The sequence below is a fragment of the Mustela lutreola genome, chromosome 2, assembly GCF_030435805.1.
Source record: "Mustela lutreola isolate mMusLut2 chromosome 2, mMusLut2.pri, whole genome shotgun sequence".
NCBI classification, from domain to species: domain Eukaryota; kingdom Metazoa; phylum Chordata; class Mammalia; order Carnivora; family Mustelidae; genus Mustela; species Mustela lutreola.
In genome coordinates this window covers 156798672-156813299 of record NC_081291.1, presented here as the reverse complement: position 1 = coordinate 156813299, position 14628 = coordinate 156798672, and the positions used below count along the sequence as shown (strand labels likewise).

The 14628-nt window shown below is 42.3% G+C and overlaps 1 protein-coding gene across 10 annotated transcripts in view; it reads left to right on the top strand.

The window, feature by feature from the left end:
- ZBTB38 (zinc finger and BTB domain containing 38) overlaps window positions 1–12905 on the top strand; it is a 121022-nt gene extending 108117 nt beyond the window's left edge. For all 10 annotated transcript variants that reach the window (XM_059163917.1, XM_059163923.1, XM_059163918.1 and 7 more), the window contains one exon: window positions 8525–12905. In XM_059163917.1, the coding sequence (XP_059019900.1) occupies window positions 8525–12109 (3585 nt within the window). In that variant the 3' untranslated portion in view covers window positions 12110–12905. The remainder of the gene's footprint in view (window positions 1–8524) is intronic.
- The last annotated feature ends 1723 nt before the right edge of the window (window positions 12906–14628 follow it).

Genomic DNA, 14628 nt, shown 5'->3' with positions numbered 1-14628 from the left:
GGGATGAGTAAGGTTAAGGAATTGCCAAGCAGAGAAGATAGAGGTTAGGTTAGAAGAAACTCAAGAGGAAATACCATCTTTCTCCTAGAGCTTTTGTACAGATGTAATTTACAAAATCTTCCAAAGTTAGGGAAAAGGTATCTGTGGTAGTGGTAGGGAGTATGCAAGCTGTGCATGTTAGTGGGTGCAGTGGTGTGGGGGAGGGGAGACTAGGTTAGAGGAGGGGATTCTGCTTGGTACCTTAATACACTTCTCTACTGTTTGAATATTTCACCATGAGCATAGACTTATTTTTTAAAGATTTATTTATTTTAGAGAAAGAGTGAGAGTACATGGAGGAAGGGCAGATGGAGAGGGAGAGAAACCAAAACAGACTCTGCACTGAGCACAGAAATGAGCCTGACTCAGGGCTCATTTCACCACCCTGAGATTAGCACCTAAGCCGGAATGAAGAGATGGATGCTTAACTGACTGTACCACCAGGCTCCCGTATTTTATTTTTTTAAAGCTAGTTCATTCTAAAAGCTAGTGAAGAGGGGTGCCTGGGTGGCTCAGTGGGTTAAGCCTCTGCCTTCAGCTCAGGTCATGGTCTCAGGGTCCTGGGATCAAGCCCCACATCAGGCTCTCTGCTCAGCAGGGAGCCTGCTTCCCTTCCTCTCTCTCTGCCTGCCTCTCTGCCTACTTGTGATCTCTCTGTCAAATAAATAAAATATTTTTAAAAAATAAATAAAAGCTAGTGAAGAAAAGGTAATTTAATCATCAGAAGTATCTTATTTAAATGCCTACCTTTGCATTAAATGTTTGTGTGTTTATTAGGGAAGGTTGGAGTATGACAGGAGACAAAAGCAGCAGAAGATCCTAAATATATGAATTAACTAAATATGTGAATTTCCCAATGGCATTTATATAAAATGCTTATCATATATTTATAAAATTCTTAAAAGCACTTACTTTTTAAATACATTTTATGTAAATATACACATATGTACTTAAAATTATAATATGGAATTTTATACTAGAGATTTATATTTTGTACATGTATATATACAGATTTTATATATAAATATCTATATATCTTTGTGTGTATATATATAAATAAAGAGAGGATGACCATTCATTCTATTTCCCCTTGTATTGAACCAGTATGTACCTGTTTCTCTGGCATGGTTGTTAGTTGCATCCCTTTTCTCTCTAAAGTGTCCTGTTTTAGATGCTGAATTATGTGTTCACCCTGTATTTTTACAAATATATATTTCGTTATCATTAAATGTGTGACTGTAAATATTTTTATATAGCATATGCTCATGTATTTATAAAGTCACACATTTATTTGTACATACATGTGAATACATGCATATGTGTATTGATGTGGTTAGAAGGTATATGTTAAAGGCTATTTATAGCTTAAATACAAACTGAGGAAATAGTAACATAAGTCAGGCAACCACTATAACCTAATTACAAATTATTTTAAAAGAAATTTAGGCCCATAAAAATTTTTGCATCTGTAACATTTTTATTCGCCCTTTTCATGCTTATCTATTCTGTCGTGGTGATATTACTGAGAATAGTGAGTTTATTGCATGAAACTTGCTTTAGAAAGTTACATGTGAATTAAATCTCATCCTCCCATTTTATATTTATTTTTCTGAGGTCTTTCATGGGCTTTCCATTGGCAAAAACTCCTAAAGCTTCAGTATTAAGTTACTCTCTGTAAAGAAATATAGTAGAGGGGGTCACTTTAACTTTTTTAAGTCAAGAATACATTTTTGCTGAGGATGACTGCCCCCCAACACACAAAAGCTCATTTATAAGTCTTAATTTTAATTTTGGAGATATCTTTAAAGTAAGTATGTTTGATAAGATCTGTGGGTCTAATGTTATTTCACGTGTTGTTCTTATCAGTCGTAACAGAGGAAACCAGCTAAAGTGGCCAAGCCGGTCATGTGACAGAGAGAAGCCACTTGGCGGTAAATGCCTGGGTCAGCAGCATGTGACTACAGGTGACCGTGATGAGGGGACACAGCTACCAGGCACCCCTCCTTCTGGCCAGGCAGGCAACAACCATTGTTTCCCAATCTTACTGTTCAAGAAAAGATACCTTGATTTTATGTTAAATCTTACTCTTTTCAACATTAGACCAGTTTTTCAGAAACACAGTTCCAAAGAAAGGTTGTTGGCCAGACAAAACCTGTGGGAACCAGATTTGCCTGCAGTTCTCTGGTCTGCAGATTTCAGACTCATTTCTCAATTGCCCTTTGGATGCATAGGATGTGGCTTCTAGCTGTAGCAGCTTCTGAGATGAACAGGTGACTATGGTCGGGGAGGCAGTTCACGTGGCAGGCTCTGGTAGCCTGGAGAACTGGGTCCTAGAGTTTGAAAGAAGTCAATGTACATCTTCAGCAACTTCCGCAGCTTCTCCAGTCTGCATTTGCAGATCGGGACTCTTTATTTATTTATTTTTTAAAGATTTTATTTATTTGACAGAGAGAGAGATCAGTAGGCAGAGAGACAGGTAGAGAGAGGGAAGCACCCTCCCGCTGAGCAGGGAGCCCAATGCAAGGCTCAATCCCAGGACCATGAGATCATGACCTGAGCCAAAGGCAGAGACTTAACCCACTGAGCCACCCAGGCACCCCAGGACTCTGTTTTAAACTCTTACACTGACTCTTGGATTATAAAGTTCTTGAGGGCATGAACTCTGTGCCTCCTTCTGAGTGAAATTCTCTTTCCCCCTTTTGTTTCTATCTGCAGAGCTAAATTCTGCCCTCAAGATCTAGTAAATGGTGCTTCCTCCTAAAGAGCTTTGCTGTGCTCCTCCCTATGCCTTCCGTCACCCCCACTCCCAAGCTCCTCCCCAGAACTCCCACTGTGTTCTCTTCACCTTCCTACCTGTCTGCAGGATCCCACACACTTATTGTGTAACTGTGTTATGTGGCGTTTCATAATCACATCTTACTTCCCTTGCTATACCACAAAACTTTGAAGGCAGAATTTTTATTTCTTTTATGGCAATGGGGTTTTATTGTCACTGCCTGGGCCTGGTTCTAGCTGGTTGATAAAAACTACTTGAGGCACCTGGGCAGCTCAGTTGTTTAAGTGTCTGACTCCTGATCTCAGCTCAGGTCTTGATCTCAGATTGGTGAGTTCAAGCCCTGTGTTGGGCTCCATGCTGGGTGTAGAGCCTGCTTAAAAACAAAACAAAACAAAACAAAGCAAAAACCTACTTTGAAGAGCTTCTGAGACAAGATAGGAAACTTGTTGTGTCTTTTGAATTTGGTATCACATGAATGTATTCTTTATTTACTAAATATATATAAATATAAAAATGCATATGGATTCCAGAGTCTGGGCCTGGCTGTTCTAAACCAGAATTTCTTTGGGAGGAGGGGAGAGGAAAATCTATAAACTTGTACTATTCTAAAGCTTCCCAGGTCATTTCGATGCATAGCCAGGGTTGGGAACTACTGTCTCAAAGCACAGAGTACGTATTCAGGAAGCATCTGTTCAAATGTTCAAAGGAAGAATGAACTCTTGTCTACCTGTAACATTTAGCCTGATGCTTTATACTTAACAGTTGTTCCATAGATATTGGTAGAGGAAATGAAAGCCTATTTTGAGTTTAGATACCAGCCCCCCGTCCCACATAGCTGGGGTGGGGCCATGTACATGCCACCACCCCATGCTCCATCCGGGCAGATGGGCAGCTTCTCAGCTGGACCATGGATGGCCAGCTGGCCTCTCCCTCTGATCCTTCCCGCACACTGCAGTCTGAGCAGTCGGGTGTGTGTTTGTTTCAGCTCAAATCTGGTTATGACTTTCAGTGGTTTCCTCTTAACCTGCAATATAAAATTTACTGTTAGGATTACTTTAGAGCTTTTGGGATCTGGTCTGACACTTCCTTCCCTGGCCCCTGTCATTCAGCATTAAGGTACTGATGCCTGGCATTGCTGAGGACATCGGGGACAGAGCAGTGTGCACACCCTCTCCTGCCATCACACAGACCCACTTCCCAGTCCCTGAGTGCAGTCCACCCTTTTATCATTTTGCATTTGCTTTGCCCACGGTGTTCCTTCTGCTTAGAATGCCTCCCCCACAACCCTGTTTTACTTATTGATTGATGTCAAGCTTTCCAGGGCCCCTATAAATAATAAGTTGGCACTTCATCGTTTAATACTTGATACATACCTTTAGTATAAGGCCTACCATTATAGAGTCCAATTATTAGTTGACAGTTCTCATTCTTCTCCTCGACTCTGAGCTCCTTGAGGACAGACTTGTCTCACATGCTTCAGTTTCTCCAGCTCTGAGCCCTGTGTCTGACCGTGTTAGGCATTAACATATGTGCTGGGTAGAATTGACACAAGGATGAAGTTTTTATGTATGTGCCAAAAAGGCACATCAAAGTGCTACAAAGTCACTACGCTTTTAAAAGGATTCCTGCCACACAATGGTAGATAGTCCCCCTTTTGAACAGTGTCATACTTGGATATTCCAAAGTTAGGAGGATGTTCTAATGACATATAAAATGATACTTCCTTTTCTATGTGTTATTCTGTGAGTGTGATTAAGATATTCTAATGTTAACAGTTAGCCTTTCACTAACCCTCCTAACAGAACAATCTAAGCGAAGAATCACGCCATCCTAGAGAAGTGGGTGGGGCTTATCTTTGAGCACCTCAAAGTATTAGCCTGATGTGAAATACTGTTCCCCAAGTGGAGGTGGGGCCTCGTGGGAGTTTCAGAGTGCTGTGAACTGGAGTGTTTTGGAAGAAGCAGTAGTTTTGAGGTGGAAGGACAAAATAGATGTCAGCATGGAACTAAGCCAAGATGGAAACCACCATTTAAAACCATAGTATGTCTTTTGCCAGATCTGGAACTACCCAGTCAGCTGGATAAAGAATGAAAATAATGTACGGGCTTCAGAAAACCCAAACAGATGAGAATAAATGAGTTAGGAGAAAAAGTAGATTCTACAGGGGCCCAGAGCAGAGACCCCAAGGGGGTAAAAGAGGCACCAGCCAAAGCCACTGGTTATAGATCAATGTCATTGATCAATGTTATTGATCTATATAACCAGTGAAGGACAGAGTCCCGCTGTCTATTCAGGGGTGTAGAGGAAGCTGTAGATTCCAATTCATTCAATTCCTTTTTATTCCTAGACATAACTCCTTCACACTTCTAGGAAAGATTCATAGAAAAACTATAGGCAGGGTAAATAAGAGCAGAAGAGGTAATGTTTCATAAAGAAAATGAGACAATAGTCACACTAGAAACCCAGGGTAACAATGGCTACAACCAGTGATGTTGAGAGTTCGAAGCTTCTTTGTCTTGGGAACAGAAGAATTTGTTAGTAATAATGTAGTTTTTCCTGTGGCTAGATGAGATCAAAGAGTTAATCAAATGGATCCTAAAGTATAAAGGACACTAAATAACATAATAGGCACAATTATAATAGCTTCAGAAAAGGGTAAAAAGAAATTCATTCTGTGGCCATCTGGTCTCCACAACTGAATGAATGCCACAGGTTAAAGGTAGGGCTCCCGTGCTTGGAAGACCTTGCCACTGGGAGCCAAAGAGGTATCTTCAAGCTCTGCCACTTTCCCGACATCACTTGGCAAGAGAGAAAGGCTCGCTGAATAGCTGCTCAGTATGGCCTTTAGACCAGAGGGAGATTTTTGGTTTTAGCTGAGGGAGTGATCTGTTAGTGTATAGTGAAATTAGTTTAGTGAGTTGTCATTAACATTTTTTTTTTTTTAAGATTTTATTTATTTATTTGTCAGAGAGAGAGAGAGCAAGAGTGAGCACAGGCAGCGTGGCAGGCAGAGTCAGAGGGAGAAGCAGGCACCCTGCAGAGCAAGAAGCCCGATGTGGGACTCGATCCCAGGACGCTGGGATCATGACCTGAGCCGAAGGCAGCTGCTTAACCAACTGAGCCACCCAGGCGTCCCTGTCATTAACATTTTTTAATTGAGAGACAGTGGAAGAGGACAAAATACATTGAACATAGTGCATGCATTAAGGTTAAGTTTTAATTTTTGTGTCTTAGTCCCTATGTACCATGTATTTCTTATAGAAGATTGATATTATATATAAATATATGTTTATAAATATATACATAACTATATATATATATATAATCTTAATATTCTATCCCTCATTAAAATATTAGTTGGTAGGCTCTGAGCATCCCGGGCTTATGGTATAAAATATATAGAAAGAAGAAGAAGAATTAGGCTCTGGGAAGAACAGAGATAAGACCCTTGAACCAGAACAAGAGCCACAGTGCCTTTAAATTGTGCTAATTGAAGAACATGTGACTAGACTCAGTATTTTTTATTGAAATATAATTAATATACAGTGTTATATTAGTTTCAAGCATATAATGATTGAAGAGTTTAATACATTGCTCAGTCTTCCCCACAATAAATATATGCTTGATTCCCTTTATGTAGTTCACCCCTCCTCCCAGCCACCTCCCTTCTGGTAACCATCAGTTTGTTCTCAGTACTTAAGCATCTGGTTTTTGTCTCTTTTTTCCCCCTTTGTTCACTTGCTTTATTTCTTAAATTCCACATGTGAGTAAAATCATATGGCATTTGTTTTCTCTGCCTTATTTCACTTAGCATCATACCCTTTCAATCCATCGATGTTGTTGCAATGGCAACATTCTTTTTTATGGCTGAGTAATATTCCTGTGGGGGGTGTCTATGTGTGTGTGTATCACATCTGTTTTATCTATTCGTCTGTCAGTGGACATGTGGGCTGCTTCCGTATCTTGGGTGTTGTAAATAGTACTGCCATAAACATAGGGGTGCATATATCTTCCCAAATTAGTGTTTTCATTTTCTTTGGGTAAATTACTGATGGTGGGACAACTGGACAGCTACATGCAAAACAATGAAGTGGGACCACTTTTTTATACCACACACAGAAATAAACTTAAGATGGATTAAAGACCTAAATGTGAGACCTGAAACCATAAAAATCCTAGAAGAGAGCACAGGCAATTTTTTCTCTGACATCAGCCATAGAAACATTTTTCTAGATATGTCTTGGGCAAATCAACTATTGGGACTCACAAAAATAAAAGGCTTTCACTCAGCAAAGGAAACTATCAACAAAACAAAACGGTAACCTACCAAATGGGAGAGTTATATATATCCGATAAAGGGTTAATATCCAAAATATTTAAATAATTTATACAACTCAACACCCCAAACCCACAAATAATCCAATTAACAAATGGGCAGAGGACCTGAATAGACATTTTTCCAAAGAAGACATACAAGGTAGCTGGCAGACATAGGAAAAGATGCTCAACATCACTCATCATCAGGGAAATGCAAGTCAAAACAACAATGAGATAACCACCTCACACCTATTAGAATGGCTAAAATCAAAAAGATAAGAGATAACAAGTGTTTATGAAGGGTTGCAGAAAAGGGAGCCCTTGTGCACTGTTGGTGGAATGTGAATTGGTACAGTTACTATGGAAAACAGTATGGAGATTCCTTAAGAAATTAAAACGAACTACTGTATGAGCTAGCAGTCTCACTTCTGGGTATATATTCAGAAGAATTGAAATCAAGATCTCGTAGAGATGTCTGCACATCAAAATCACAGTGAGATAGCACTAGACTCAGAGACATACTCTCCTGGTTTTGTGTGTTATTTCTTTTCTTTTTTAGTGTGCCTTCAATACCTCACAGAGTTGTTTCTGAAAACCCTAATCTCCTTTGGGGATCCTGAAAGGGAAATCGGAGAAAGAATTAGAGAAGGGCCAGTAGCACAGAGAGGCAGGGTACCCCTGGTGGTCAGACTTGGTCATGCAGACGGAGGCTTTCCGTCCAGATACCTTTCAGAGCCACAGATTGGGAATGGCTTCTCCAGTTCTTCTCTGAGCAGGCAGGACCTTTATATCAGGTACTGCTTACTGAGGGAGGGCTTCTTAAAAAAATACATCCTCTTCCTGCTTCATAAATCATGTTTGGGTCATATCATAAGGATTATCTGTGAAGATGGGAGGTTGTGGCAGGACCATGGCATTGCTCAGCTCTAAGAATTTAATGCAGCAGCCTTGAGTGATAGCGGGACCCTAAACATTTGGGGGAGAAACCCTCCCCCTCCCGAATTTGGACATGTATATATAGCTACAGCTTTGGAGAAAGAGTTCTGGGAGGATTTCCAACTATAACAACTATTAACAATGGTATGAGAAACAGGCTGGGGCGAGATCGAGATTTAGCTTCTAATGTTGACTCCAAGTCTTGCAAGTAACACCAGAATAAGATAAAAACCTTTATTTAAAGTGTTTCAAAAGCATTGAAAATTATCTAGAAATAAAGAAACTACTTGTTGGGGTGCCTAGCTGGCTCATTTGGTAGAGTGTGCAACTCTTGATCTCAGGGTCATGAGTTCAAGCCCCATGTTGGGCATAGAGCTAACTTAAAAAAAAAAAAAGGAAAGAAAGAAACTACTTGTGGTGGAAGGATGTCTGATTATCTCTCCCCTCTTGTTTCAGATGACAGTCATGTCCCTTTCCAGGGACCTCAAGGATGACTTGCACAGTGACACAGTGCTCTCCATCTTAAATGAGCAGCGCATTCGGGGCATTTTATGTGATGTCACTATTATTGTGGAAGACACCAAATTTAAAGCCCACAGCAATGTCCTAGCTGCTTCAAGCCTGTACTTCAAAAATATCTTTTGGAGCCATACGATCTGTATTTCCAGCCATGTCCTGGAACTGGATGATCTCAAAGCTGAAGTGTTTACTGAAATCCTTAATTATATCTATAGCTCCACGGTTGTCGTCAAGAGACAGGAAACAGTCACCGATCTTGCAGCTGCAGGAAAAAAGCTGGGAATATCCTTCCTGGAAGATCTTACTGATCGCAACTTCTCAAATTCCCCTGGTCCCTATGTATTCTGCATTACTGAAAAGGGAGTGGTTAAAGAAGAAAAAAATGATAAGAGGCATGAAGAGCCCGCCATCACCAATGGGCCGAGGATCACCAATGCATTTTCCATCATCGAGACAGAAAATAGTAATAACATGTTTTCTCCACTGGACTTGCGGGCAAGTTTCAAAAAGGTCTCTGACTCCATGAGAACCACAGGCCTCTGCCTGGAGAGGACCGACGTGTGTCATGAGGCAGAGCCTGTCCGCACCCTCGCAGAGCACTCGTATGCCGTTTCTTCCGTGGCCGAGGCCTACAGAAATCAACCTGTCCGTGAACACGACAGCAGTTCCCCTGGTAAGACAGGTAAAGAGAATTGTGAAGCTCTTGCAGCAAAACCGAAAACGTGCCGAAAGCCAAAGACCGTCTCCGTACCCCAGGACTGTGACCCAGCTGCAGACAACATGCCACCCCCTCCGGTAACCAGCTTAGAGGTTCGTCAGGAGAGAAGTCCACAGCCGGCTGCCATCCTGCCTTGTTCAAAATCTCCCAGCAACGAAGGAGATGCCCGTTTTTCCAAGGAAGATGAAAATAAATCCTCGGAGCTTCCTGGGCCGCCCGCAGCAGAGGTCCCCCCTCTTGTGTACAACTGTAGCTGTTGTTCCAAATCCTTTGACAGTAGTGCCCTGCTCAGTGCCCACATGCAGCTTCACAAGCCAACCCAGGAGCCGCTGGTGTGCAAGGACTGCAACAAGCAGTTCAGCACTCTGAACAGGCTCGACCGGCACGAGCAGATTTGTATGCGCTCCAGCCACATGCCGATTCCTGGAGGAAACCAGCGCTTTCTGGAAAACTACCCCACTATTGGACAGAATGGAAGTTCATTCACCGGACCAGAACCTCTGTTGTCTGAAAACAGGATCGGCGAATTTTCCAGTACCGGCAGCACCTTGCCAGAGACAGACCACATGGTTAAATTTGTGAATGGGCAGATGCTCTACAGCTGTGTTGTGTGCAAACGGAGTTATGTGACGTTGTCCAGCCTCCGAAGGCATGCAAATGTTCACTCGTGGAGAAGAACCTATCCCTGCCATTACTGCAACAAAGTGTTTGCATTGGCCGAGTACAGGACAAGACATGAAATTTGGCACACAGGAGAAAGGCGCTATCAGTGCATTTTCTGCCTCGAAACTTTCATGACCTACTATATTCTCAAGAATCATCAGAAGTCTTTCCATGCCATAGATCATAGACTTTCCATCAGTAAAAAAACAGCCAATGGAGGCCTGAAGCCTAGTGTCTATCCATATAAACTTTACAGGCTACTGCCCATGAAATGCAAGAGGGCTCCTTACAAAAGCTACCGAAATTCCTCCTATGAAAGTGCCCGAGAAAACAGTCAGATGAATGAGTCTGCCTCTGGCCCCTATGTTATTCAGAATCCACATGGCTCTGAGTTACCGACGCTGAATTTCCAGGACCGCATCAACACCCTGACCAACAGTCCAGTCATCCCCTTGGAAACTTCTGTACATCAGGAGGTGCCCACCTCTGCCAATGTACAGAACACAGAGGGGACCAAATGGGGAGAGGAATCGCTGAAAGTTGACCTCGATAGTAACTTTTATTCTGCCGAGGTGTCCGTCTCTTCTGCTGAGAATGCTGGCAGCTCTGACACCCCGGCCGGGGACGTACCTGTCCCATCTTTGAGTAACAGCAGCGAGAACGCAGCCTCTGTGATCAGCTACGGTGGCTCAGCACCCTCGGTCATCGTGCACAGTAGCCAGTTCTCATCAGTGATAATGCACAGCAACGCTGTGGCCGCCATGCCCAGCAGCAACCCCCGCGTCCCCTCTGAGCCGCCTGTCAGCCAGTCCCTGAAAGATGACGGCAAACCTGAGCCCGACAAAGTGAGCAGAACGGTCAGCCGACCGAAGAGCATCAAGGAGAAAAAGAAAACCATGCCTGGTAACAAGGCAGAAGTAGCAGAGGAGTCCAAGTATGGGGCCGATCCTGGAGGGTCGGTGAGCAAAACTGCAAATACGAAGGAAACCAGTAAAATTGAAACCTACATTGCCAAGCCCGCTCTGCCCGGAACCTCCACAAACAGCAATGTCGCGCCCCTTTGCCAGATCACAGTGAAGATCGGAAACGAGGCCATTGTGAAAAGGCACATCCTTGGATCCAAGCTGTTCTACAAAAGAGGAAGAAGACCCAAGTACCAGATGGAGGAGGAGGCGTTGCCGCCAGAGAGTGACCCAGAAACCAACAGAGACAGCCCCCTCGGGCTCTGCCAGTCCGAGTGTATGGAGATGAATGAGATGTTTGACGACGCCAGTGACCAGGATTCCACTGACAAGCCCTGGCGTCCTTACTACAACTACAAACCCAAGAAGAAATCCAGACAGCTGAGGAAGATGAGGAAGGTCAACTGGAAGAAAGAATACGAAAACAGGAGCCCAAGTGCTAAGTGCAGATACCCGGCAGAACTGGACTGTGCCGTGGGGAAGGCTCCTCAGGAGAAGGCCTTTGAGGAAGAAGAAACCAAGGAGATGCCCAAGTTGCAGTGTGAGCTCTGTGATGGGGACAAAGCCTCAGGGGCCGGGAACCAAGGGAGGCCCCACCGGCACCTCACTGCTCGGCCTTACGCCTGTGAGTTCTGCGCCAAGCAGTTCCAGAGCCCGTCCACCCTCAAGATGCACATGAGGTGTCACACCGGAGAGAAGCCGTACCAGTGCAAGACGTGCGGGCGGTGCTTCTCGGTGCAGGGCAACTTGCAGAAACATGAACGCATCCACCTGGGTGTGAAGGAGTTCATCTGTCAGTACTGCAACAAGGCATTCACGCTCAACGAGACCCTCAAGATCCACGAAAGGATCCACACAGGTGAGAAGCGCTACCGCTGTCAGTTCTGCTTCCAGAGCTTTTTGTACCTTTCCACAAAAAGGAATCATGAGCAGAGGCACATTTGGGAGCATGATGGGAAGGGCTATGCCTGCTTCCAGTGCCCCAAAATTTGCAAAACAGCTGCTGCCCTTGGAATGCACCAGAAGAAACACTTGTTCAAAAGTCCAAGTCAGCGGGAGAAAATGGAAAGTGACATGTGTCAGGAGAACTCAGACCCCCTGGAGAACCCACATGTCCATAACTCAGAAGACAGTGACCAAAAGGATAACGTACAAACCATTGTTGAAAATGTCCTTTGAGTGGCAATACTTAGAAAAGTCTTCAAAGATATAAGTTGGTGGCTGTGTTGTTTTGGGGTTGTGTTTTTGTTTCGTTTTTAGTTAGCTGTTTTCTTCTGTTGGTGGGTTTTTTTTTTGTTGTTGTTGAGTTTTGTTCACACAACAGTCATAAGGAGTGAAACGTAAAAAAGAAAATCTCATTTGTGAAAATTCCAGAAAAAGGATCCTAATATCTATTTTGGGTTTTAGCATTAACTTCATGCAAAGTGCACAAAAATGAAATAGCCGAATCCTCCACTATCCCAAGAATCTTATGGAAGTTTATGAAGTTCTTAGCTGTGGTATTTCTGCCAGTGGGGGGGTGGGGAAGAGTCTAATGTTAGCCTAATTTACAACATTCTAGTAAGTGCTGATAGCAACTGGCTGCTAAGCTCTCTTTAGTCACTGGAGAAAATGAGGGTCAGATATCATGAAAACATCATCTTCATAAATATGTTAGAAGATAAATGAGCTATTATAGTCATTTTTCCCATTCAGCTTTTGTGCTTTAAAAAATTGTTTAAATTAGTGAATATATATGAAATATTTAATATTATAGCTGAAAATATGTGTGAAATTGAGTAACCTAAGTAGGACGTTCATTATGTAGAACTACTTTTCTGCAACACAAACCTTGTAAAGTGCATATATAAATCACTATGACTTTTAACTGTCCATGTCCCCTGTAGAGAATTCTCATGACAAGCAATAGATCTGCAAATAATGAGGAACTGTTGGAAAAATCAGTAGAATAAGCATCTTGAATCTGATTTAAGAGCATATAATGTATGCTTTTAGATGGAGTGCCGTTCCCTTGAAGTTATGGCTGAGCTATTACTAGAACTGGTCTCCTCCAGATGCAGAAAATATAGGTCATGCCTTATCTGCGGGGGAGAGCCCTCCCAGAACTCTTCTGTGATTACCTGTGCTGTATATTACTTTGCAGTGGCCTCACTCAGAAAATAAAGAAGGGTCAAATTCTTCTGAAACTCCCTGCAGTCTTCCATCCATCACAAGGCCATGGATGGGGAGGTCTTTTTCAGACAGACCTCATCAGTCTCAAGGGTTTAAGTAAAACCTGACACATCCTGTTCCACTGAAGGAGTGTCCAGGAGATTTAGTGCAAAGTATGAGTATGGCGGTGAGTTCCCAGGCACTTGAAAGCGACAGAAAGCCTAATCCCTGTAGTCGTTAGCTTCGCAAGTGTACACTAGTATAAAACAAAAGGACATCAGGAAGACACCTCCACCTCACCCATTAACGACTTGAGTGGGCGAGAGGAAACAATGACCTTCCTTGCCTCAAAGGGTAGCTTTGCTTTTTTAGGGGTGGGGGTGGGGAGAGAGAATGCGGAGTGATAAGATTCCATCACTTATTTATATGATTCAGAAACATATCCCCAAAGCCGGATGCCTTGTCTTCATGTTTGCAGACATCCAGCTCCCTTGCTAAAAACCCACTTAAGTTTTTTCATGTTCTTTTATGCTGCCCCATACCGTTAGCATTGCCCTCAAAGTCCAGTTGCCCTGTAGGATATTCTGTCATGTGGACTAGGCTCTAGGAAGCTGGAACTCATCGTTCTTACGTTTAAGCTGCCAGGATAGAAGGGAGAGAGAAAACATTCCTACCCTTTGATCACCAGTGTGAGCAGAATCCGGAACCTGGCTTAAGGGCGACCTACGGCCATTCATGTTCATGGGATTTGATAGATGGAAGCCCAAGGTTATCCAAGGTTTCAAGGTCACCATTATGAAGATGTAGTTCAAAGGACTCCAGTTCCTCTCTCCAAGTATTGTGATATCTCCACGAAGAAGACTTAACATGGATTTGGGTGGGCAAGAAAGTGTTTAAACACCCAGAGAAGGACATGATCAGAGCTGACCTTTTTATATAGTAGTATTTTGCTGTTAAGTAACCCCAATACTGCATCTGCATTTATCTTTTGTTCATCTGCTTTCACTTACATACAGTATTATGTAATAGAGGAAATGGGAAAATGCAAGCAAATTCAACTTTATTTTACACATTGTATATATGTATACCTGTACTATTCATTTGGGTTTTGTTAAAAGAGATAGTCACAAAGGGCTTATGAAAATCATTTCTGAATTGATAATTAGAATATTGAATAGGCAATTCTGTGATCTACTAACTTGTTTTATCCCAATTAAGATTATTAATCAAAGAGAATTACTGTGTATTTCAGTCATTTTAATTTGGGGTAACTCTAAATATAAAATTATTACATGTAGTGATGTCTCCCAGCCCTTACATGTGGAAATTTTCTAAGTGGACTTGTATGCTGATAATTCTAGACCAAAGTAAATATGGCAGAATATTTATACATGAAAAAAATAATTTTGCAAATATTTTCTATAATTGTATTATTCGTTCAAAATGTTGATAGCTTGTGTTAGTTTCAGGGAGGGGTGTATATTTTGATAAAAAAATACTTGACTTTGTAATTCTGTATATTCTATACAATTTATAGCAGAGCCGTT